The sequence below is a fragment of the Rhinolophus sinicus genome, linkage group LG10, assembly GCF_036562045.2.
Source record: "Rhinolophus sinicus isolate RSC01 linkage group LG10, ASM3656204v1, whole genome shotgun sequence".
NCBI lineage: Eukaryota > Metazoa > Chordata > Mammalia > Chiroptera > Rhinolophidae > Rhinolophus > Rhinolophus sinicus.
The window spans coordinates 109,611,116-109,634,041 of NC_133759.1; the positions used below are offsets into that span (position 1 = coordinate 109,611,116).

At 58.0% G+C, this 22,926-nt stretch overlaps 1 protein-coding gene across 4 annotated transcripts in view; it reads left to right on the forward strand.

Annotated features, from left to right (window-relative positions):
- Positions 1-22,843, forward strand: part of CARD11 (caspase recruitment domain family member 11) — a 92,647-nt gene extending 69,804 nt beyond the window's left edge. For 3 of the 4 annotated variants that reach the window (XM_074313987.1, XM_019757568.2, XM_019757565.2), the window contains exons 9-25: positions 11-208; positions 1,982-2,158; positions 3,005-3,056; positions 4,623-4,705; positions 5,789-5,889; positions 6,823-6,875; positions 8,862-8,994; positions 9,596-9,797; positions 10,173-10,299; positions 12,527-12,767; positions 13,274-13,370; positions 13,797-13,892; positions 15,468-15,603; positions 16,366-16,545; positions 18,864-18,988; positions 20,500-20,615; positions 22,206-22,843. In XM_074313987.1, coding sequence (XP_074170088.1) covers positions 11-208; positions 1,982-2,158; positions 3,005-3,056; positions 4,623-4,705; positions 5,789-5,889; positions 6,823-6,875; positions 8,862-8,994; positions 9,596-9,797; positions 10,173-10,299; positions 12,527-12,767; positions 13,274-13,370; positions 13,797-13,892; positions 15,468-15,603; positions 16,366-16,545; positions 18,864-18,988; positions 20,500-20,615; positions 22,206-22,410 — 2,322 coding nt within the window. In that variant the 3' untranslated portion in view covers positions 22,411-22,843. The remainder of the gene's footprint in view (positions 1-10; positions 209-1,981; positions 2,159-3,004; positions 3,057-4,622; positions 4,706-5,788; positions 5,890-6,822; positions 6,876-8,861; positions 8,995-9,595; positions 9,798-10,172; positions 10,300-12,526; positions 12,768-13,273; positions 13,371-13,796; positions 13,893-15,467; positions 15,604-16,365; positions 16,546-18,863; positions 18,989-20,499; positions 20,616-22,205) is intronic. The other variant, XM_074313986.1, reaches the window with a different exon arrangement.
- The last annotated feature ends 83 nt before the right edge of the window (positions 22,844-22,926 follow it).

Sequence of the window (22,926 nt, forward strand, 5' to 3'; positions counted from 1 at the left end):
TCGCTGGCAGGCGTTCCACTCCCGGGATGACGCACAGACCCAGTACGCACAGTGCCTAATCGAGAAGGACAAGTACAGGAAGCAGATCCGCGAGCTGGAGGAGAAGAACGACGAGATGCGGATCGAGATGGTCCGGCGGGAAGCCTGCATCGTCAACCTGGAGAGCAAGCTGCGGCGCCTCTCCAGGGACAGCGGCGGCCTGGACCAGGTGGGGCGGCGGTCTGCGGCCCCGCCCGGAGCCCAGGCCTCCCAACTCCCCAGGGGCGCCCAGGGGCCTCACCCCCTGCGGTGGCTCTTCAGACATTTGAAGCCAGAAGTCCACCCTTCCTGCCACACCCAGAGTGATCCATGTCCTCGAACCCTCTGTGTGTCTGTGTAGTGATGGGTGGAAGCGATTAGCTTGGAAGTTAGAAAACGCAGGTGAAACCCTGCTGGGCCACGTGCAGGCTGGGCGATGTCAGTCAGGTCACTTCACCAAGTAGCTGCATCTCCTCAGCTGACCACAGCCAGCCACTGGCCTCCCATTGGGGTCCCCCCACCATCTGGGCGGTCACCAGGTTTAAGATGCCCTGCTCCCATTAAAGCCTATGGGGAAACTGCCATTTATGGGCAGGGTGACGTTCACAGTACACATCACAGCAGGGACTGGGAAGTCAGAAATGAGTGAACGCAGCGCTCAGCGCGGTGGAACTATTGTGTGGTGTGGGTTTGAGTGCTGTCGTGTGCAGACGTGGTGCTAAGTGCCCTCTGTGCGTGGTGCTATTTAACCCACAGGACTGTCCTCCCAGGAAGGTCCAATTCCTGCCCTCAGTTGCCACGGGAGGAACCCAGCCGCAAGCAGCCGACCAGCTTGCCTGAGGCCCCAAGTCAGTGGCCTGGGGAAACCAGTATGAGAGCTCCCCCGCCTCAGGGCTCCCATTTAGCGCTGTAGGCAAACCCAGGAGCGGGGCGTTTCAACAGTGTTGCAAGTTACACTGAAGGGGTGCTCTGGAGCGGGGTGGAGGGCTGTGCTCCCAAGGTTTCAGGAAAGACTCCTATAGGAGAAGCCCTTGATTGCCTTGGGACCTCCACTTGGAACCCTGTCCCAACCTCACCTGGCCGCGTCCTGCCTGGCTGGACTCGGCCTTCACTGGCCCCTTAGTGGAAACCAGGAGCTGCTGTGTCATGGGCTCAGCCTTTCCAGCATTTTGTGCTCAGGCAGGAACTCCCGGAAGGTCCCTCTGTTTGTCCAACACCTGGCACACTGCCCGATGCAGGGTAGACCCTCAGGACATCTGCGAACGTATGAGTGAAAGATGGGGCCCCAGGGACAGCGTGAGCAAAGGCCTGGGGGTGTGGCACCCAGGGCACGCCGTCGGCAGCCAGGACTGGCAGTTCTGTCATCTGTGGCGTGGGAGACGGGGGCAGGCTGGAGGGGCAGCAGGAGGGAGCAGGTGGGTAAGGACCTATGAGGTTGGTGGCTCTGGGACCATGAAGGATTGGTGCCAGAAACAGGGCAGAGCCCTGGCCTTGGGGTCAGTGCAGCATGAGGGTGCTGTGTGGCGTGGGGGGCAGTGGGAGTTACTGAATACTGTTGCCCCTCAGCTTCCGACGAGGGATCCAGAACCCTGAGGACAGTGTCTGAGCTGTTCGTACCATTACTCTGTCATTCGGCAGTCCTTTATGTTTGTGGCGTAGGCCTGCGGCTGGAGCTGGGAATATGACATGGCCTAGAAGGAAAGGGCCAACGGCAGCCCATGGCAGTCCCTTTACTAAGGATGCGAGGCCTGCTCCAGGCCCCTGGCCAGAGGCTTGTGAGGAGAGAGACTGGAGCTGGAATGATAGCCTTGCTGTGCGGGTGGCCGCAGGGTCAGGGAAGAGGTGCAGGCCCTCCAGCGTTTCAGGCTTGGGTCCCCACGGAGTGATGGCACCATTCGCAGAGCGGTGTCTGCCTGCGGGCTGCTTCTCACGCTCCATCACCAGCCCCGGCTTTTCTTTGCAGAGTCTGCCCAGGAACCTGCCAGTGACCATCATCTCTCAGAACTTTGGGGACGCTGGCCCCAAGACCAACGGTCAGGAAGCTGACGATTCTTCAACCTCAGAGGAGTCGCCAGAAGACAGCAGATACTTCCTGCCGTACCACCCACCCAAGCGCAGGATGAACCTGAAGGGCATCCAGGTACTTACTTGCCTCCGGCCCGGGTCAGGGGTCCTGGAGCCCCGGCAGGCGGGCGGGCGCGGCACTGCCACACGGGCCTCCACTGCTGCAGCCCTGTCGATGGAGACTGTGCCAGCGCAAGCTTCACTTGTTTGTTTTGACCAATTCTCCCGTTTCTTCTAAATATAGTAGGACAGGGAGAGAGAGAATATGAAATAAGCATTATTTCCAAATTCATTTGTTTGTTCACATGTCAACTGAGCAAATGGCTGTGCTGGGCACCATTCGGGAGTTGGGCTCCAGCAGTGATCCTGTCTGCTTTGCTCAGTATCCATGGCACACGGCTGACTGGATGGGGAGAGAGGGAGTGAGATGGTCCACGTGATGGGCCATGAGCAGCAGGGCTTCCAGGGCCCTGCTCCCTGCCCCACCCCGCCCTGCACACATGGAGCCAGAGGCAGCATGTCGGACATCAGCAGGGGAACCGCTAGCCCTCGTGCCCAGTACGGCCAGGACAGCTGCCCGAAAGCCTCGTCCTTTCCTGAAAATTCCCCTGCATCATGTGCCAGTTCTGCTCGGCCTGGCATTCCCGCACCTCCCCTCTGCCACTCCGGGCTCCTCGTACCGTCTGAGCCACATCGCACGGCCTCCCGAGAGAGAGCTTGTCTGTACCAGCAGCTGCCACACTAGCCCCGGGGAGCAGTGCCCCCGAGATGGGCATTGTGTGGCTTCTGTGACTCCAGTGGCCACATGACGAGGGGCAGCATGGGCTCGCCTCCGTTTATTTATTTCCGTCTCTCCAGTGCCATGTGTCTCAGGCCTTGTTTGATTTGTGTCCTCTGTCTTTTCTCTCCCCTCCCCTTTCAGCTGCAGAGAGCCAAATCCCCCATCAGCCTGAAGCAGACATCAGATTTTCAAGGTGAGTGAGACGCCCGGGTTCCCTCTCCTGTCTGTCCTCTGTCTCTCCCACTGTAGCGATCGCTTCTGCAGGGTAAACTTGGGACGGCCTCGGCGCCCCAGCTAGCGGGTATGCACAGAGTAATTAATGTTGTTTGTCACCAGAGAGGGCAGGGGCTGTGACTGCAGCCACGTCACATCTATGGTTCCCTCAGCCTGCCGCACCGCCCTGTGGGCCCTTCCGGAGCCCCCAGTACTTAAGCTGAACTTGGAGTTTCTGCTCATAGCTCGTCAGCCGGGCGACTGCTCGACCTTCCTCCCCCCGTTTTGGCCGGCAGTCCCCGGAGCATGGGGCTATGGTCCTTCCATGAAACCTGGTTCTGCAAGACACACTGTCTTCAGAATTCCCTCACTGGTCCTCACTGTGACCCTGGAGGGGCAGCTGGCTTGCGTGGGTTTGCCCAGGTGACACAAGCACCTACTGAGTGCCAGGTGCCAGCAGGCCCAAGTGGACACGTGGGGAGCCCATGTACTCAGGACCGTCAGTGAGAGGTGGGAAGAGCTCTGGACACCTGAGAGAGAGTTTGGAGGAAGGCTGGAGAAGAATCCATCAGGAAAGGGGCGTTAGACTGGGCCTGGAAAAGGGAGACTCTCTGCCAGTGGACACAGTGTCTACAAGGGCAGCCCAGGACAGAGCGGGCAGCAGAGAGCGGTGTGGAGCCCCACTCTGCCATGGGGAATGCTGGGAGTGACTGCAGAGGCTGATGGGACACACGGACAGGCCTGAGGCGTGGACCTCATGCCTCCTAGGGACCGTGAGGAGGGCAGGGGAATGCGGATTCCAGTCGGGCTGTAGGCCATTCTCCGGGGCCCAGAGGAGGGCAGAGGAGAGGCACCTGGGGAAGATGGCGCCCAGTGCAGGGCACATGTTCACGTCCCTGGTGGCCAGATCAGGTTTCTCAAGGACGTTCTTTATCAGAAGGGAAACATAAGGGGCCTGGGGCCTATGAGAAGGAGAGAGGGTGTTTGCCCAAGAAGAGGCAGAGGGAGCTCATTGGTTCCTCACCAAGCCTCTGCGGCTGCCCAGTACAAGGCGCTGGGGCCAGGGAACTGCAATGTATGGCCCGTCCCCTCCAGAAGCCCGCAGGCGAGGGTGCGTGCGTGCGTCCGTCTGCCTGCCCACACACAGCAAGGTGGGACACGGATGGGAAAGCTACCTCCCAGGACAGGGCCCCAGACCGCCCCTGGAGGAGCGGGAGGGGTGCCCTCATCGGCCCTGCCCCCTGCTCAGGCGGCCCTGTTCCATAGGGGCCACGGGATTCGTTTTGAGGATGGGGTAATGGGCTGGGACATTCCCCCCAGAGAGTGAGTGCTGGCTGGGGACCTTGACTGAGGTCCCCCTGGGCCTGGCTGGGGACGTGATGGTGAACAAGACCAGGCTCCCCTCCAGGAGCCTGCAGTGGGACAGGAAGTGAGAAGGAGGAAGTCCTCATGGGAGACAGGAGGTCGCGCCCCCAGACAGGTCAGCCCCGGGCTCAGTGCCCCCTGTCCCCTTTCCGCCTCTCCTGCTTTGTCTGGGTGAGGACAGGGAGAGGACAGGAAGAAGAAGGCCTGGACGTCAGCCCCAGCTCCTCCCGGTCCCTGCCGGTCACCACCTCGTTCGCCAAGATGGTAAGCGTGGTCCCCACCAGCCCCTCCCCCGCCCACATTCCCCCCCAAGACCTTGGCCCCCTTGCTTTCCCCTCCAAGCTGGGCCTGTGGCAGCATCACTCGTGTTCTGGGCTGCAGCCCAGGTCATCCTTATGTTTATTTAAAGATGTTTCCACAGCCTCATGATGTATTTACACCTTCTTGCCGCCTCCTTTCCCAATTTAACACTTGGTGGGAGGAAGAGATGGGCCTCCAAGGGGCTGTAGCGAATTGCACAGGCGGCAGAAAATTCTGCTGCAACTTCTCAGCCGCTGGCAACTCCGGCTGCCGAGTGGGGAGAGGGGGGGCCTGGGCCAAGAGCAGCAGGAGCTGCAGGCACCACAGAGCAGAGCTTCGGTGCCCTCTGCCCCAGCCCACAGCCCCCCTCACTCCAGCCCACCTGGGCAGGGCCAGCCAGGGAGTCAGCCACTATATCCAGTCCCTCCCCGCAGCCAGGCAGCATAAGGCTTGGGATTTAGCGTTCTAACCCCGAGGGAAGCCTTGGGAAGCTTGTCAGCTCAGCTTCCAAAATCAGGCCCTGGGGTCATAGAGATATGATGAGGATGACTCGTCTGATTGCAGCTGGTGGGGGGCAGGGGGACCCGGGCTCTTATTTAGGGCAGTCCTTGCCAGGAGCCGGCAGGCCTAGTTTCAAAAGGTCTACCTCTAGCCCCCATGCTGTTTAGGGGCTTCTGTTGCCCCACACACACACACACACACATCAGGTCTTCACCTGGTCCAGAGCCAGTGCCCAAGACTGGCACAGCCCGGGGACGTGGAGCTCAGCCTGGCTCCTGAGCCTTGGCCATTCCCGCCTGTGTCCTCCCCACCCCGCTCCTGAAGGGAGCAGCTGTGCAAGCAGATGTGCACCCAGCTCGGCTGCCCCAGGCTGAGCGAGCCTTCTCCGGCCAAGGTTACTCTGAGAACCAGCTTGCCGACCCCCACGACTACATTAGCGGGGATACATCTGAGTTACATTTAGTTCCTGTGTATACAATATTTATGCCCACGGAGGCACGGGTGTATAAATACCAGCCCATAACACACCTGTATGTGCGTCTGAAGCAGCCCCACCGGAGCCGTTCCAGCATCATGTCAATCACTGCCGAGCCCCCAGGAAACGACTCCATTGTCAGACGCTACAAGGAAGATGCACCTCATCGGAGGTGGGTGACAGGTGGCGGAAGGAGGCGGGAGGTTAGCCGGTACTTGCATGTGCCACTCAAAACTTACTACCTCAGCCGTCCTCGAGGCCACCTGAAAAGGGAGTCAGGATAGTACCCATTCTACAGATGAGGAGGCTAAGGCTCAGAGAGGGGACATGCTTTCCCAGGGTCACCCAGCAGCTATCAAATGATGAAACCGGTGTCACTCTGCCCCATGCTCCCCAGAAGTCAGGCTCCTCTGTCCCAGGGCCCCAGGGCTTGGCTTTTCCTGCTGAAGAGTGAGAGACCTGTGAATGGCCCCCCAACTCCTCCCTGTACCCCTTACCTCTCGGAAACCATCCGTGTCCCCAACAAGGAAAACTACAGGAGAGGTATGCCGGGGCATCCAGATGTTTCCGACCAGCCGGATATTTGGCTAATCACATTCAAAGTCTGACATAGCTGGGTGGTTTCCAAAGGGCCGAGAGCAAGGAGTGGCCAGAGGGGCTGGGTCCACATCTGCAGTCCTGCCAAGGGCCTGGTGTGGGCCTCGAGACACACGTGGACAACGTAGACCTCTGGGGACACACTGACGAGCCAGGTCCCTTCCGGTCCTGGCTCGGGACGGTCAGCTGCTTCAGGCCCGTCACCCAGGGCAGCCCATGGAGTACCAGTGGATGTTAGGTCCTTATGTCAGAGAAGACGAGTGAGTGGGAAAGAGCTCGTGGGGCTGATGGGGACCCTGCCCGCCTGCTCTTCATGCCCGTCCACAGCCTGGCTGACGCAACCTCCCAGCGGAGCGTCCAGCCTCATCCAGCTCTCCCTTGGTGCATAGGCCTCGCTCCACCTACTGACCATCCTTTCCCGTCTGCCCTGCCCACTCTGGAAGCTTCCTTCCCATGACTATCTCTGACGCACACGTGTTCTCCCCCATTCTTCCCTCGTGTCTTGCAGCACGCTTGAAGAAGACAATGACAGCGGTGGATTCGATGCCTTAGACTTTGATGGTAGGTACCCAGCAGATCGGAAACACTTCAGGTGACATTCAGCCAGGGCACGGACATATCGCTCACACCCCGACCTGGGAGGAAGCCCTGCACACAGTAGGTCCTCAGAAAATGGGTGTGGAATGGGTTCCGAGACAGCAGTGGTCAGGTGCTGTCTACACGCAGAAGACAGGCCTCTGAGCTGCCTGTGGCCGGAGGCAGACACCTGGAGGAGCATGTCCTACGTTTGGTCCGCGGTGGGGATACCCCAGCTGCTGCACACGCGTCCAAGTTAGCCCTGAGTTTTGAAGAAAGGATACATCTCGTGACTGTAGACAAGCACCATGGAAGTGCTGGGCCTGTGTGTATCTGATCCAGTTTAATTGATGCTCAGCCACTTTGCAGAAATGCTATTGTCCCTATTTTGCAGAAGAAGAAACAGAGAGATGAAGGAACAGTAGGGTGGGAGGCAGCCTGCAAGCAGGGAGACCTCTTCAGGACCCATATACAACCATGTTTCCCCCAAAATAAGACCTAACCGGAAAATAAGCCCTAGCATGATTTTTCAGAATGACATCCCCTGAACGTAAGCCCTAACGCGTCTTTTGGAGCACAACTTAATATAAGACCCGGTCTTGTTTTCGGAGAAACACGGTAAACTGTTAACCAGCCTCAACCAGACAAGTGCTAGCGGGGAGGGCAAGGCTAGAATTGGGGTGGCGTGGCAATTGCGGTTATTTCTCGTCCCCTGAAGTAGGGGTGTGGGGCAGGTGAGCAGCAGGGAGACCGAGAGTATGTAGTCTCCCTCAGGCAGAGCTGGTGTGACCAGGGGATATTCCCTTGGCCCAGAATGTGCATGCAGGGAGCTGGGGACGGGGGCTCGGTCTCCAGGGACAGAGTGTGTGGCACCAGCCCCCGCCCCTTACAGCCAGGAGGTCCAGTTCAGCCCAGTACACATGGAGCCCCCACACCTCTCCAGGCCATTACACGTGCATAGGACACAACGATGGATGTGTCCTTGCCATGGCAGAGCCTTGTGGTACAGCTATGCACAGCAGGCACAACCAGTGCAGGTTTACAGACATGGAGCCCCTGACTGGAGGGGCAGCAGTGGAAGCGGGAAGGGCTCAGGCCGCTCCGGAGATAGCTGGGCGCCTTGGGGGGGTGGCAGTGCCCCAACAGGGCTGGCAGCACGGAAACCGCCTCCCCCACCCTGCTTCTACTCCTGCCAGCTGAGGCTGCCAGCAGATAAAATGAAAGATTAGTGTCTCTCCTTAATTGGGGGCCATCAGAAGCTATCAAGTGTTAAAGAGAGGTTAGCACCTAATGGAGGCTGGGTAATGAGAAGAATTGAAGGAGTTTGGGAAGGGGAGAGCTGGAGAGAATTCTGGGCAGCCGTCCAAAGCGTTCTGCAGTGTCGGGACAAACTCCCTTTGCAGAGGCGCCTGTTATCAGCCCAGAGCAGGGTTCGCAGAGCCTCCAGCGTGAGCTGTGTGCGGTGGGCGTCTTTACCCCTGGGTCCTTGGGGTCCCACTGAGTTGGGAAGAGGGGCTTCTGTACAGGCCCAGTCTCTGCAGTGCCTGCCCCACCCCAGCCCCACAGGCTAAGAGGCTGGTGGATGGTGGTGAAACCTCATGTGGTCCCAAAACAAAAACACGGACCCCAATTCAAAAACAGAACTAGCAGCTGCTAATGGAAGTCCCCTTTTCCAGATACAAAAAACGGCTCCTTAGAAACCAGCTAGAAAAAAAAAGAAAAAAAATTAAAAAAAAAAAAGAAAAAAGAAACCAGCTAGCTGGCCAGCTTCCTACGAAGAGGGGCTCCTGGGGATGGGATGTCTCTATGGAAGGGGATGCAAGGACTGGACCCGGTGCCCCCCGGAGGCCGTAGGGACAGCTGCCTGATGCCACCCCATTCTCCAAGCTTCCCCGCCCAGGGGAAGAGTCCCCAGATAGAGCCCAGGGGCCGCCGACTCCTGGGTCCTGAGGGTGCCTGGCTCCTTTGCAGATGACAGCCACGAGCGGTCCTCCTTTGGACCCCCCTCCATCCATTCCTCCTCCTCCTCCCACCAGTCCGAGGGCCTGGACGCCTATGACCTGGAGCAAGTCAACCTCATGTTTAGGAAGTTCTCTCTAGAAAGGTACTGTGGTCGTGGGAAAGGGGAGGCTGGGGTGGGGGCAAGGATGGGGGCAGGGCGTGCCCTGCCTAGATTCCCCACAAAGGAGACCATCATCGTCACCCTGAACTCCCCTAGAATCCGGGGATCCCAGCATCGCAGAGTCAGCGGTCACTTCCCCTGACCCGCAGTCAGGCCCAGAAAGGAAGGGGCTTGTCCGGGCCCACACAGCTTGGTAGAGGCAAGGAAGCAGGACTCCAGTGTCAGGATGGCCCCGCCAGTGACACGCCGAAGGAGTGGGCCATGCCCACAGCGGCCCCCCTGGTGTGTGAGGAGAAGCAGAGTAGCCAGTGCACCTGGTGCCAGGATCGGGCCCGTGTGCCACCTCAGGTCTCCCAGCCAGCGTCTCCCATTGGTCACGGCCAGCAGCCAGGAGGGCAGCTCAGCTGCTTGTCTGTTTTCCCAGCAGGAGCCAGTTGCCAGCTGTCTCTCACACTGGCTGCTATTGCAGCTCTCTGGGCAATTGACAGCCCCAGAGGCTGCACGTGAGGCCTGCCCTCTGGTGTGCCCTGGAAGAGGTGTCCTGACTCCAGCTGCCTGACTCCGGTTTTGTTTCCTGACCTAGACCTTTCCGGCCATCTGTCACGTCCGTGGGGCACGTACGGGGGCCCGGGCCCTCGGTGCAGCACACCACGCTGGCTGGCGACAGCCTCATCTCCCAGCTCACCCTGGTCGGGGGCAACGCAAGAGGCTGCTTCATCCACTCGGTCAAGCCGGGCTCCCTGGCTGAGAAGGCAGGCCTCCACGAGGGCCACCAGCTGCTGCTGGTGAGAGGCTGGGTGCTGGGGGCGGGGGACAGTACCGCTCAGTGCCCTCCCTGCCTGTCCCTGTGTTCTCTGCCCAGCTGACAGGACCATTCCCACACCCAAGCCTTGCACTGAGCTGGGATTCCTGGCCAGGAGGAGGGAGCTGGAAGGTGCAGGGCTGTCAGCGCCTCCGCAGGGGTCCCTGGCCAGGCTCTTCTCTCTGCAACTCCTCACTTGCTTCTGGAGCCTGTGCACATGTATACACGTGCGCTCCGGGTTGCAAATGGCCCATATGGGGTGCGCTGAGCTTGTCAGTGTTTTGGGGAGGTGCTTTTATTTCCCCTGGAGCAAGCGGTCTCACCCATGGGACCGAGGAACAATGTCTTTGCTCTCTAGCTAGAAGGCTGCATCAAAGGTGAGAGGCAGAGTGTCCCCTTGGAAACGTGCACGAAGGAGGAGGCGCACTGGACCATCCAGAGGTGCAGTGGCCCTGTCACACTGCACTACAAAGTCAACCAGGAAGGTGAGGCCCACCTGCAGACCCCCCTGCCTCCCTGCACGGCCCCCAGACCCCCCTGCCTCCCTGCACTGGCGGGTGCCCTGGACAAGCGTCCTCTGCTTATTCATCTGTTCAGTGGGAGGCACAAGCCGGTCCAGCCCCGTCAGGAGGATGTGATGAGCAGGTGTGGGAGGGTAGGCAGGGAAGGGCACAGACACGAGCACACGCACACACACCTGCCCTGGCACACCTCTGGCTGCCCGCCTGGCTCACAGAGGAGACAGCAGATCCGGCCACAAGCAGACTGCCGGACCCAGCAGGAGGAGGCGAGGGCCCCCAGCCAACGGCCGCATCCCTGCCTGGCCCGGTGCGTCCTCGCCCTGCCAGGTTGAAGCTTGCCTTCTCTGTCAGGCTTTCCAGCCTTGACATCAGCAGCGCCTGTGGGGTGGCCTCTCTGGCACAAGCAGGGCCACTGAGCCACACTGAGGGCCAGGTCTCGCCCCGCCTTCTGCCCTGGCCCCCAGCAGCAGCTTCACTGAGCCGCCTCTTCCTTGGCCAGGAATCCTGGGCATCGAGCACTGAGCGTTGTCTTCCATTTCCACAGCCTGCGTTCTCCTTCTCACCTCTGGGTTTTTTCCTGCATGATTATCTCTGCAGCTGGATCTTATTTTTAACCACCAGGGCTCATGAATGTTTCAACAGAGCATAAATAGCCACTTTCCTCTAGCCGTTCCCCACTGCCGCCTGCCCACCCGCGTTCCCTCCTGGCAGTGCCCAGTCGGTGAGGAAGGTGTAATGCTGCTCTGTCCCCAACAAAGGGCCCCCCTCCGCACAGGGGGAGGTGCCTCCCGTCGCCCCGGCCTAGCCTTTCAGCCCAGCAGAAAGCCTCTGGGCGGTGCCCTGGCCACAGATGGGCAGAGCCAAGAACACAGTGTGAGCAGTGCCCCCCAGAGTTGTGCAGTGGCATCGCCCTACTGTCTGGAATTCACTGAAGCCAAGCCTCCCTCGGGCAGGGTCCCGGAGGCTGTTTGTAGGCCTCTGCTCCCAGGTGACAGCTCAGATAGTGATGAGCGTTCATGTGATCCAGTGGGTGGGAGGGACCTAAGCAGGAGTCCCCCATTTCTCCATGAACATGATCAGAGAACCCTGCTGGCTCAAATCTCCCGGCACATGTGCTGTGAACACTCGATGAGCGATTTCTGGGCCTGGCTATGAGGACCATTTGAGTTTCCACTGTGTCACGCAGCTCTACACATAGGGCTGATTTCAGGAATGATACAGATTTATGTCACAGACATTCACTTTGCAGCATTTATTGTGTTCGTGATTTATGCCCTGCTTCCTTCCAGAGGGATCTGTAAATAAGGTTAACACGATGGTGTTAAATAAGGTTAAAACCACACACACCATGGCCCCACCACTTCAGAAAACCCCTGGGCAGTATTACAAAGGCTAACTGTATACACAACAGTGACCTGACAATTCTACTTCTGTGATACACGGAGAGAAATGAGCACATGTGTCCACCAAAGATACACATGAGAATGTTTACAGCAGATTTATCCGTAATAGCCCAAAACTGGCAATGGCACAGATGTGCACCTGAGAAAGGAGAAAGCGACACCGGAGTACTATGCAGCAGTGGAAAGGAGCACAGGCTGCTGCAATGCCGCAGGCATCACGTGACGCTCACACGTGGCATTGAGCAGTAGAAGCCAGACACAAAAGAGCACCTACCGTTTGCTTCTGTTTATGTGCAGCGAGGCACAACTGCTCTGTGGTGACAGGCTAGCGGTTACCCGGGAAGGGTCAGTGAGACAGGGGCGTGAGACAGGACTCTGAGTGGTGCTTGCCCACGTGTATACATTTGTGGGAATTTATCAAGCTGAATACTTAAGAATGATGCCGTTTACTGTATGTACATTATGCATCGATTAAAGGAAAGAAATGAAAATATAAGCACCGTGTAGTTGGGGAGACGCGGACATTGTGGCACAGATAGATTTATTGCAGCGTGGCACAAAATGTAACTGAGCTTCTTGGCAGCCAAGACAAAGAGGGAAACCGATAAACACCACAGCTGCTCATTCATGGGGAGGACAGGTGTTTCCCGGGCCACCAGCTTCAGCAGGAATCACTGGCTGCGTTATCGGGGTAGCAGCAAGGGGACTTGCTCCAGGAGGCGACCCGGCGGTGGGACGCCCTTCCCCACTGATGGCTGGCGCTGCTTTTCCCTTCTGCCCTTCCACAGGGTACCGGAAGCTGCTGAAGGACATGGAGGAGGGTCTGATCACCTCCGGGGACTCCTTCTACATCCGGCTGAACCTGAACATCTCCAGCCAGCTGGACGCCTGCTCCATGTCCCTGAAGTGTGACGACGTGGTGCACGTCCGCGACACCATGTACCAGGACAGGCATGAGTGGCTGTGTGCGCGGGTCGACCCTTTCACAGACCAGGACCTGGACATGGGCACCATACCCAGCTACAGCCGGTGAGGCCAGGGCCTGGGCGGGGCTGCCTGTTCAGCGCAGAGGCCCCCCTTCCCGCCTCCTCCTGGACGCTTCCCCTCCCTCCCCAGGGGTGTTGCTGTCATTCAGCCCAGCGCACCCTCTCTCTGTCACTCCCGGACAGCTGGGTGCTCGGTTCCATAACTACACAGTGGTAACTACACGTAACTACTCTGGGCTGAGCCTCAGCGCCCCCCGATCAGACGCACAGGCATCCAAGAGGCTGTAGCCTCTGAACAGCACTGCTCAGGCCAGCCCTGCAAGGGCAGCTGAGGCAGACTCCACTTACAAACGAGGAAACCGAGGCTCAGAAGTGACTGACGGCTGTGGTAATGAGTCAGTGCTGGGGGCAGGATTCAAGGCCATGGCTCCGTGTTGTCCCCGGGTGCCCAGGGGCACAGAGCTCACACCTGCACAGGGCCCCCTGCCCAGAGCTGGCCTTGGGGTACGCTCCAGCCTGAGGCGCCACCCACCCCTCTCGCCTGCCCAGAGCCCAGCAACTCCTTCTGGTCAAGCTGCAGCGTCTGATGCACAGGGGTGGCCGGGAGGAGGCCGACACCGCACACCACACCCTGAGGGCACTCCGGGTAGGTCACCAGCGGCCCCGCCCCTCTCAAACCTCCTCCTGCTCTTTTTTGGAGGGATCACCAATGAGAGCCGTTAATTGCACTGGGGTGAAGGGTGGCTGGGGACTAGGTTCTCAGGAATGGGACACCCCCTCCAAAGGAGCCCACCCTCTGCACCCTCCCCAGCCTCTGACTTTAAAGGTGACGGTGATGGCTGAGCCAGGACTCTCGGTCCACGTGGGCCTCTTGTCGGCCGCCGGGTCTGTGGGAACAAGTCTCGGCACCTCTACCCTTCTGACCCCCCCCCAACACTTGACACTTGATCCCATGACTGTCACTTTTCCCCCTTCAGCACGGAGGGGCTTCGGGACACATTTCTGGTTTACAGTGCTGCTCAAGTGTCCTGCCAAGCCCAGTGGGATTGACAGATGGATAAACTCATTTCAGAACACTCTACAGCCCGAAGAAGCGCTTTCCACCAGTGACCCCCGGGTCAGCCCCCGCCTCTCCCGAGCAAGTTTCCTCTTTGGCCAGCTCCTTCAGGTAAAGCCCTGCAGAGCACCTGCCTCTGGACTGCAGTCCCATTTTCTGTGGCTCTGCCCTCGACCTAACGAGAGGAGAGGCTGTACCAAAATGAGAGCACACCACTTGCAGCTCTGCACAGTGCCTCTCCTCTCCCATCCCGTTTTTCCTCACAGTGACAGGTCAGTAGATGGTCTCTGCACCTGTTGGAAGCAAACCCCTCTTTCGTAAAAAATGTGAAGAAACTTATGGCTGAAAAACACTTAACCTCGCTGTTAAAATATTAATAGAAAAATCAGAAACCGTATATCAGGAAAGGAAAACATGTCTGGCTCAGTTTAGTCCCTCCAATTGAGCATTAAATTTGTCTGTGAGCATCCCAGCAGCCCAGGAAAAAAGGGAATCCCAGCAGATTCTGTAAATCTTATCTAACCACTGAAATATTTTAGCTCTTTGGAACCAAGAGCTAAAAGAATCTTCCCTTACACTTAATTCTAAAAGGAATTTTGTTTCATGGCTCATTAGCCAGGGAACACCGAGTGGCGTAGTGAGAGCTTCAGAAGTGACCCTACAGAAATACTGTGAACGCACTGTGTGGCCACTCTGTGTCGCGCGCTAACAAAAGTTGAGAGAGTAGTATTAAGATGTGACCCTGTGAGGATGTTCCTGTGTAGATACTGTGCTAATTAGGTCCCCGTGGAGCTAGTGTGGCACTCCACTGCTTTGTCCTGATGTTGGAGCAGAGGAAACCCAGAGGGAGCTAATGGTGAGACCCCAAAACCCAGGTGGATGCAAACAGGCAGGAGGAAGACACAGGCGGAAGGGAAGCTGCCAGAGCCTGCGGGGCTCCTGAGGGCAGGGCCGCATGAGACCACACAGTCTGCCCACAAGCCACGAACAGTCCAACACCTTGAGCGTCTGGGTGACTCGTCCAAGGGCCGGCGAGCAGAGCTGGCCCGAGATCCCGGCTCCCTGCTTCTTCTCCCTGCAGAAAGAGTGTGTGGAGAGACTCAGAGTGCCCCAGGGAACACGGTGGGGAAATGGCTTCTCTGTCCACCATTGGGGCGTCCCTTTCCACCCTCCAGGACTCATCTCTGAACTGTAGAAGGGAGCAGGCACGCCCCTGGAAGTCGGGTACCGAGGCAGGGGCTGTGGAGAGCAGTATCCTGGGAGGTGAAGTCATGCCCGCACCCACTGGGCAGGCTGCCAGCGGGGGCTCCCAGCCAGGGCCTTTAGCCGCTGGGCACTCCAGGTCCCACCGTGCCCGCAGAGACTGCCCCCCGGTTCCCCAGGAAGGTAGCAGGCCCTGCAGGAGGGACCTCGGGGGGGCTGCTGAGGACCAGCACCCACAGGCCCCATGTCTGGGTGAGGAAGGACGTGTGGGTGTTTGTCCACTTGGTTACCTAATGCCACCCAAACAGCTAAAGGACCCGTGCGACCTGCTAGGTACCTCCTGTTTTCACAGGGCAAGTGACAACCCAGGCCCTGGGCAGAGCTGGGACCTGAGCACAGGTCTGCCCAGGTCAGGGTCGAGGCGGCTCGGTCAGGTTAGACACGAAGTGGGGACAACAGCTGTGTCCGCCCCTCTGTCCTCAGTTCGTCAGCAGGTCGGAGAACAAGTACAAGAGGATGAACAGCAACGAGCGGGTTCGCATCGTTCCCGGGAGCCCGCGGAGCGGCCTGGCCCGTCCCTCGATGGACGCCACCAAGCTCCTGACCGACAAGCAGGAAGGTAGGGCCCCGAAAGCAGGGCCCTCCTGCTCCCACCGTCCCGGTGGCCTTGGGTCCTGTGAGGAGGCCTGGGACATCTGCTCCCTCAAAATGGGGTGCTGCCTGGGGAGGACCTTCCGGGCCTCGGCTGGGGGACCACACAGCCCATAGCACAGCATCCCGCCAGCACCTGCTGCAGCTGGTTTGAGCCCAGACGCATGTTAATTGGAGCTGTTTGCTGTGGAGTGTTTGCTTATTGATTTCTTTCCCCAGTGCGTGCTCTGGCCATTTATCAAGCCGGCGAGGGGCCGCCATTGCACAGTTCTCTGTGGAAGGCCCGGCTGATGGCCAGAGGAGGGCCTGGGCTTCGGGAATGGGGACAGCCAGGTCAGGGGTGAAGTAAATGACAAGCCTCTGGTTTCTGGGGAGGCTCCTTCAGCTGCTGGGGCCCCTACACCCCTGCCAGGGAGGATTGAAAAGGTGGAAATGAGGCCCTGTGACTCCCTGCCTCAGCCCTGGAGGCCTTCCAGGCTTCCTGCAGTGAGCCATGAGCCGCTGCTGGCCGGCCCTGCCACCTCATGGGCTCCCACCATCCCGTCACTGTCCTTCCTCTGCCCAGGCCACTCTCGCTCCCCCTCTCCTCACTGTCCAAGCCCCTGCTCAGAGCTCAGCGCCTTCCGAAGTGACCAGACTTGGTGTTTGTGACACACTGCTTGCCTGTCTCCCGCCACCACGGGCCTCCCTGGTAGGGGCGTGGCAGCCAGCTCTCTCCTGTCCCTCCCAGAGCTGGACCCCGAGAGCGAGCTCAGCAAGAGCCTCAGCCTGATACCCTACAGCCTGGTGCGCGACTTCCGCTGCGAGCGCCGCCGGCCCGTGCTCTTCACACCCACCATGCTGGCCAAGGCGCTGGTGCAGAAGCTGCTCAACTCGGGGGGCGCCATGGAGTTCACCATGTGCAAGCCGGGTGAGCACCCCACATGCAGCCGGAGCCCCCACTAGGTCACATCGCTGAGCGGGGGCAGGAGCAGGTGGAGCAGCCACACTTCCTCCTGGCCCGGTGTGGACAGGGAGGGCTGGGCCCCACGCCCACCTCTGCAGGTTCACTGTGGTCCCATTGTCCTCTGAGGATGACAGGGCGAGGGTGGCAGGGTCAGCCAGGAGACTCAGCCTGGGGCTCCCACTCTGGGCCATTATGTGGCGGCGAGCCACCCGCCACTGTGGGCTCCTGCGTCCCCAGGTGACGGGAGGACAGAGTGAGGGGCCCCGGTCCTGGCAGCACACCAGAATCGCCCTCGGTGCCATCTGTACTTAGCACTGACGGCCAGGCCCGCCCGGACCGATTGCATGCCAGGCATCCAGGGATTATTGTAGCTGCGACCAAGTCAGTATAACATACAACTTCCCATCTTAACCGTTTCTAAGTGCCCAGTTCAGTGGCATTAGGTGCATTCACATTGTTGGGCAGCTGTCCGTCTGTTTGTCTCCAGAACTTTCTTCCCAAACTGGCATTCTGTCCCCATTAATCCCTAACTCCCCCTCCCCAGCCCCAGGCACCACCATCTACTCTCTGTCTCTATGAATGTGACCCCTAGGTCCTCATGTCAGTGGGATCACACAGTGTGTCCTTTGTGACTGGCTGGTTTCATCAGCAGTGTCCTCAGGGTCCATCCACGCTGTAGCAGGCGTCAGTGTCCTTCCTTTTAAGGCCAAGTAACGTCCACTGTGTGGAGGGACTGCATTTGTCTGTCATTCACCCGTCAGTGGACACTGGGCTGCTCCCGCCTCCTGGCGCCTGTGCACAGCGCTGCTGTGGACGTGGGGTGCAGGTATCTTTGAGACCCCGCTTCCGGTTCTTTTGGGCGCAGACCCAGGAGTGGAATCGCTGGGTCACCTGGTGGTTCTATGTTTAATTATTTGAGGACCCTCCACACTGTCCCCCACGGCAGCTGCACCATTTCACATCCCACCAGTGTGCAAAGGGCTCCATTTCTCCACGTCCTCGTTGGCACTTGTTATTTTCTGTTTTCGCTTTTGTTTTTTTATAATAACCATCTTAGTGGATGTCAAGTAGGGGTGTCAAGGTTTTAAATCAACTTTTTGGGGTGTAGTTTACATACAATAAGATGCTCCATTTTACATGCAGTTGAATGAGTTGGAACGAATGTATACATCCCTGCCACCACAGCCATGACCAGGATGCAGAACATTGAGTCTCCCTAAAAGTTCCCTTGGGCCACCTTACAGTCATGTCCCTTCCCAGGCACTGGGGACCTGTGCCATGTCACACATTAATTTGCATTTTCTACAGTTTTTTGTTAGTGGGATCACACAGTGTAGAATCTTTTGTATCTGGCCCCTTTCACCCAATAGTGATTTTGAGACTCGTGCAGACGTGTCCCTCAGGAGTCATTTATTTTAAGCTGCCCCAGTGGTTCTCCTGCTGTGGGCTCCCACAGGCCAGCCTGGACCTGCTCCATCCTTCTCATTTCACAAACAGAACCTGAGACCCAGAGAGGTTAAAGACATGTTCAGGGTCACCCAGCAATATGGACCTCCTCCTCCAGGAAGCCTGCCTGCTCCCCTTCCCCCAGACCCCCATACTTCCTCGATTCTTCCACAATAAGTGGCCCAACATGAACCCACTAAACTGTTTTATAATTATCTGTATCCCATATTCTTCTCTGCTAGGTTGCAGTTTTTCAAGTACGACAGCTACGTTTTTAATCATAGTTTTATTCTTAATGCCTGGTCCTCGGTAGGTTTTTTATAAATATTAAATTATTAAATTAATAGGTAGGTGGATATATGGGTGGATGGACAGAGTAATGGATCAATGTATGGGTAGGTGGATGGATGGTGAATGGATGAATGGTGGGTAGATGGACGGATGATGGATGGATGGGTGGATGGACGGACAGATGGATGATGGATGGATGGATGAGTGGAGCGGGACATCCTTAATGATACGCAAGTGGTGATCAGTACTGCATCACAGTGTCTAAGCTGCTTTGTCCAATAAAACGTATTGCTGAGAGACCAAACCACAAGTATTTACTAACCAGCGGTTCTGTGGGTTGCCGGGGGGAGTGTGCACAAGTGTGTCCTGACCCTGCCCCCGAGAAGCCTTGCGTTCTAGTGGAGGAGACAGGATTCGTTTAAACGTGTCCAGAAGGGACCGGGATGCAGTGCTATGCAGCCCAGAAGGTGGAGGCAGAGTCTGGATGGGACAGTTGACCCAAAATCACCTCGTGCCACTCTCAGAACTGGCCCATCTCCCCGCAGATGTTGTCACGAGGGAAGAGTTCCTCAGAAAACAGAAGACGGACACCATCATCTACTCCCGAGAAAAGAACCCCAACACTTTTGAATGTATCGTTCCTGCCAACATTGAGGCTGTGGCAGCCAAGGTGAGGGGGGGCTGGGAGGCTGGTCGGGGTGACACCTGCCTGATTCTTTGTGAGGCCCCCTCAGCCATGAGCGAGCTCGGGCTGCGGGCTGGCTCTCCCTCTCCTGTTCCCCTTCTCTCTCACCTGCCCCATGTGAACTCTCTCCACACCCTCATCTCGGGCTCTGACACACATTTATATCTCGAAACCTTCTATTCCTGACGGCTTCCTAGTGCTGGTGTCTTAGTTCGCATTGCTTAGGCGTGCGTGTGTATGTGTGTGTGTGTGTGTGTGTGTGTGTGTGTCTGTGATAACAAAGGCCAGAGATAGAGCAAGTGTGTCAGGGCGAGAGATGGGGAGAGCAGGAGTTGACAGATAGCATGTTCGCCAAACGAGGGAAAATGGAGTATCAGAGGGTTACTGGCAGCGATACAGAAAAGGTGTCAGCATGCAATTTAGAGTCTTCTGGAGCCAGGTGACGCACCCCTCACCAGCGCTCAGCATGGGGTTCTCTCTCGGTCAAGGGTTTGTGAAAGCACAGCTCCCTGCCTGCAGCAGTTGCAAGCTGGACCAGAGTCGGGGATCGGCCTCACTGTGGGCAGCGACCTTGGGGTGTCAGGAGCAGGTACCCAACCAGGAACTCCGCATTTGCCGTCCAGCTGATGGTCACTCCTGCATCCTCCCTGCTGGTCATACACAGACAAAAGCATGGGCAGAGCCATCAGCCAGCCTTGGACGGTTTGGTTCTAAACTGTGGGCCGTAGCAGTTTCAGGAATTCTGACAGCGGAGTGGATGGAAAATGCATGTGCGGGGCTGGAGCCGAGGTCGTAGTAGCTGAAAACGTGATACCGTCCAACAGATCCAGGCAGTGGCTGCACTGGTGGAGGGGTGAGGGCAGTGACCAGAAGGAACATGGGCGGTTCTACCTTGGGACCGGGGCGCAAGCTCCACGCACGTTCAGTTTGTGAAATCTGCGAGCTTTCGGCTGAGGAACACGGGCCCTTTTCCATACTCATGTTTCCATGCAGGGGGTTGTTTTCTTAAAGTGACACGTTCAGCAAAACAGGGATTGTCCCTTTTCAGAAGTAATGGGCTTGCGGGCGCCTGGCAGCCCTTGCAGGTGCTCCCAGGACAGTCCAGCCTCTGCACCGCGAGGTGTTTCCCAGCCCTTGCCAAGTCCCAAGAACGTAGCAGGCGGCCTTGATGCCAACTCTGACCTTTATTAAGACTCATTCACACCGCCTGGCTCACCTTGGGCCTGGTGCCTGGGCTCTGCCAGCACCTGCCTCTGTGCACAGCAGAGTGGGACTGAGTGTCCACAGGAGCGGGGTCTTGTCCAGAGGAGACCGGGTTCTCTGTCGGCTCTTTCCCTGGCTCGGGCAGTGGTCCTCTGGGCTCTCATCCCCACTCTCTGTCCCCACCCTCTGCCCCTGCATCACTGCCCCTCCTAAGCCCCCCCCCACCGACTGGAGCAGCGGGCTGGGCCCGCTGCTGACCGCCGGACACTGACTGCCAGATGCTGTGCTTGCAGAACAAGCACTGTCTACTGGAGGCCGGGATCAGCTGCTCCCGGGACTTGATCAAGTCCAGGATTTACCCCATCGTGCTCTTCATCCGGGTGTCCGAGAAGAACATCAAGAGGTTCAAGTAAGGAGGGGCGGCCCGAGCAGGCCTGCGTGGTGGGTGCGGTGGTGCGAGGCGGCCTTGCAGCCAGTGGGTCTCCAGCTCACGCCAGGCCATTTGATTCCAAATGAGGCGGGAGCCGCGGCAGGTTTGAGCAGCTTTGTGACATGATCTAATGAGGGTACCAGGCTCCCTGGCTGCTGTGTGGACATGGGCATTAGGACAGCCGGCGAGAGCTGGGACCCAAACCCTGTCGGGCAGGTGATGAGGAAAGGTGCAGTCTGGATCCACGCCCAAGGCTGTGCGATTTGCTGAAAGGTTAGCTATGGGGTTGGACAGAGGAATCGGGATGCTGCTGCTGAGGTTTGGGGCCTGAGCGTGACGTGGCATCATCTCTGATCCCACCCCTCCTCGCACAGTAGACTAAGAGGCCAGCCCACTCCATCCTTTCACCAAATATTTCCTGGGCGCCTAGCAAGTGCCAGGCACTGGGGATCCCGTTAGTGAGCAAACGGGACCAAAATCCCCACCTCACACAATCAGCATGGCCGTTATCCAAAACCCGAAACTAGCAAGTGTTGGCAAAGTTGGGAGAATTGGAACCCTGGTGAAGCTACTGTGGAAAACAGTGTGGTGATTCCTCAAACATTAAACATAGATGACCGTAGGGGCCAGCAGCTCCACTTCAGGGCCTATACTCAAAAGATGTGAAAGTAGGGACTTGAAGGGATATTTCCACGCCCACGTTCACAGCAGCAGTATTCACAGTAGCCAAAAGCTAGAAGCAACCAAACGTCCCCTGATGCATGAATGGATAAGCAAAATCGGGTCCATCCACACAGTGGGGTGGTCTTCAGCCCTGAAAGGAAGGCCAGTCAGACACCTGCTCCAACGTGGATGCCCCGAGGACATGCTCAGTGAAATCGGCATAATGTTTCACAAAAGGACGCACACCGTGTGATTCCACTTATATGAGGTTCCTAGAGGAGTCAGATTTATAGAGACAGGAAGTAGATGGTGGTGCCTGGGGATGGGGGGGGTGGGCATTGGGAGTGACTGTTTCATGGGTAGGAGTCTCAGTTTTGCAAGATGAGAAAGTTCTGGAGATGATGGTGGTGATGTCTACACAACAGTGTGAATAAAGTTAACACCACTGAACTACATCCTTAAAAATGGTTAAGATGGTCAATTTTATTCTTTTATTCTATGTGTACTTTGCCACAATTAAAAATTAAAAAGAATGATCTTCTTTTATGTCCCCACCTCTTGGGGTTTCCATAATGAACAGAATGAAAGGGTGCAGTATATAGCGTGCTGGAGGGGAACAGCCGCTATGGAGAAAGCACAGGGAAGGTGGCGGTCAGCCGGTGATCAGGGGTGGCCCCAGGAGGGCTGGGCAGGCCTCCTGCAGGGGGTGGCCGGGGCGCCACTGCCACTTCCCGAGGCTCTCGCAGGTGGGCAGGCAGCGGTCCTACAGCCCAGGGACAAGCCCAGCAAGCATGCAGCCTCGCCCCCAGCCTCCCCCCACCCGCTGGGTGTCCCCCTCTCCCTCTGCCCAAGGCCCTGCAGCCTCGCCCCCAGCCCCCGTGCGTCCCCCTCTCCCTCTGCCCACAGGAAGATGCTGCCCCGGCCCGAGACCGAGGAGGAGTTTCTGCGCCTGTGCCGGCTGAAGGAGAAGGAGCTGGAGGCCCTGCCCTGCCTGTACGCCACAGTGGAGGCCGACATGTGGGGCAGCGTGGAGGAGCTGCTCCGGGTCATCAAAGACAAGATCGGCGAGGAGCAGCGCAAGACCATCTGGGTGGATGAGGACCAGCTGTGAGACGGGCCCCCGAGCCTGAGCGGGACACGGCAGAGCTGTGGGGTGTGGGCAGCCTGTGCCCACAGAGCCGCCCCAGCCTGGGGGTTCCATCCCACCCAGTTAGAGCCCCTCCAGGAAGTCCAGGGGGCACAGGCGAGCGTTTGTTCTGCCAGGGCTGACCCGGCTGACCTGGCATTAGTGAGCAGTCAGGGCCCCACAGAGGACACAACGCGAGGCCAATGCCAGCAGCCCCGAGGGGCCAAAGCAGCAGTTGAATGTAACGCAGGGGAGAGGTGAACCACGTGTTGGGCAGGGACCCTGGGAGCCAGGCACCCGCCTGCCCTCAGGGGGCACAGTGTGCACATCCCCAGGCAGCACAGGTCTGGTGAAAGGGGAAGTGTGCCATACTGTGGTTTTTCTTGCATTAAAATTTATCCCATTTCCTTGTTTTCAACCATCTTTTCAATTTACTAGTTTGCAGAGGTTTTCAGCTCTTTCATCTTCCTAACCTGCAAACCAGCAGACTTTGTTCAGGAT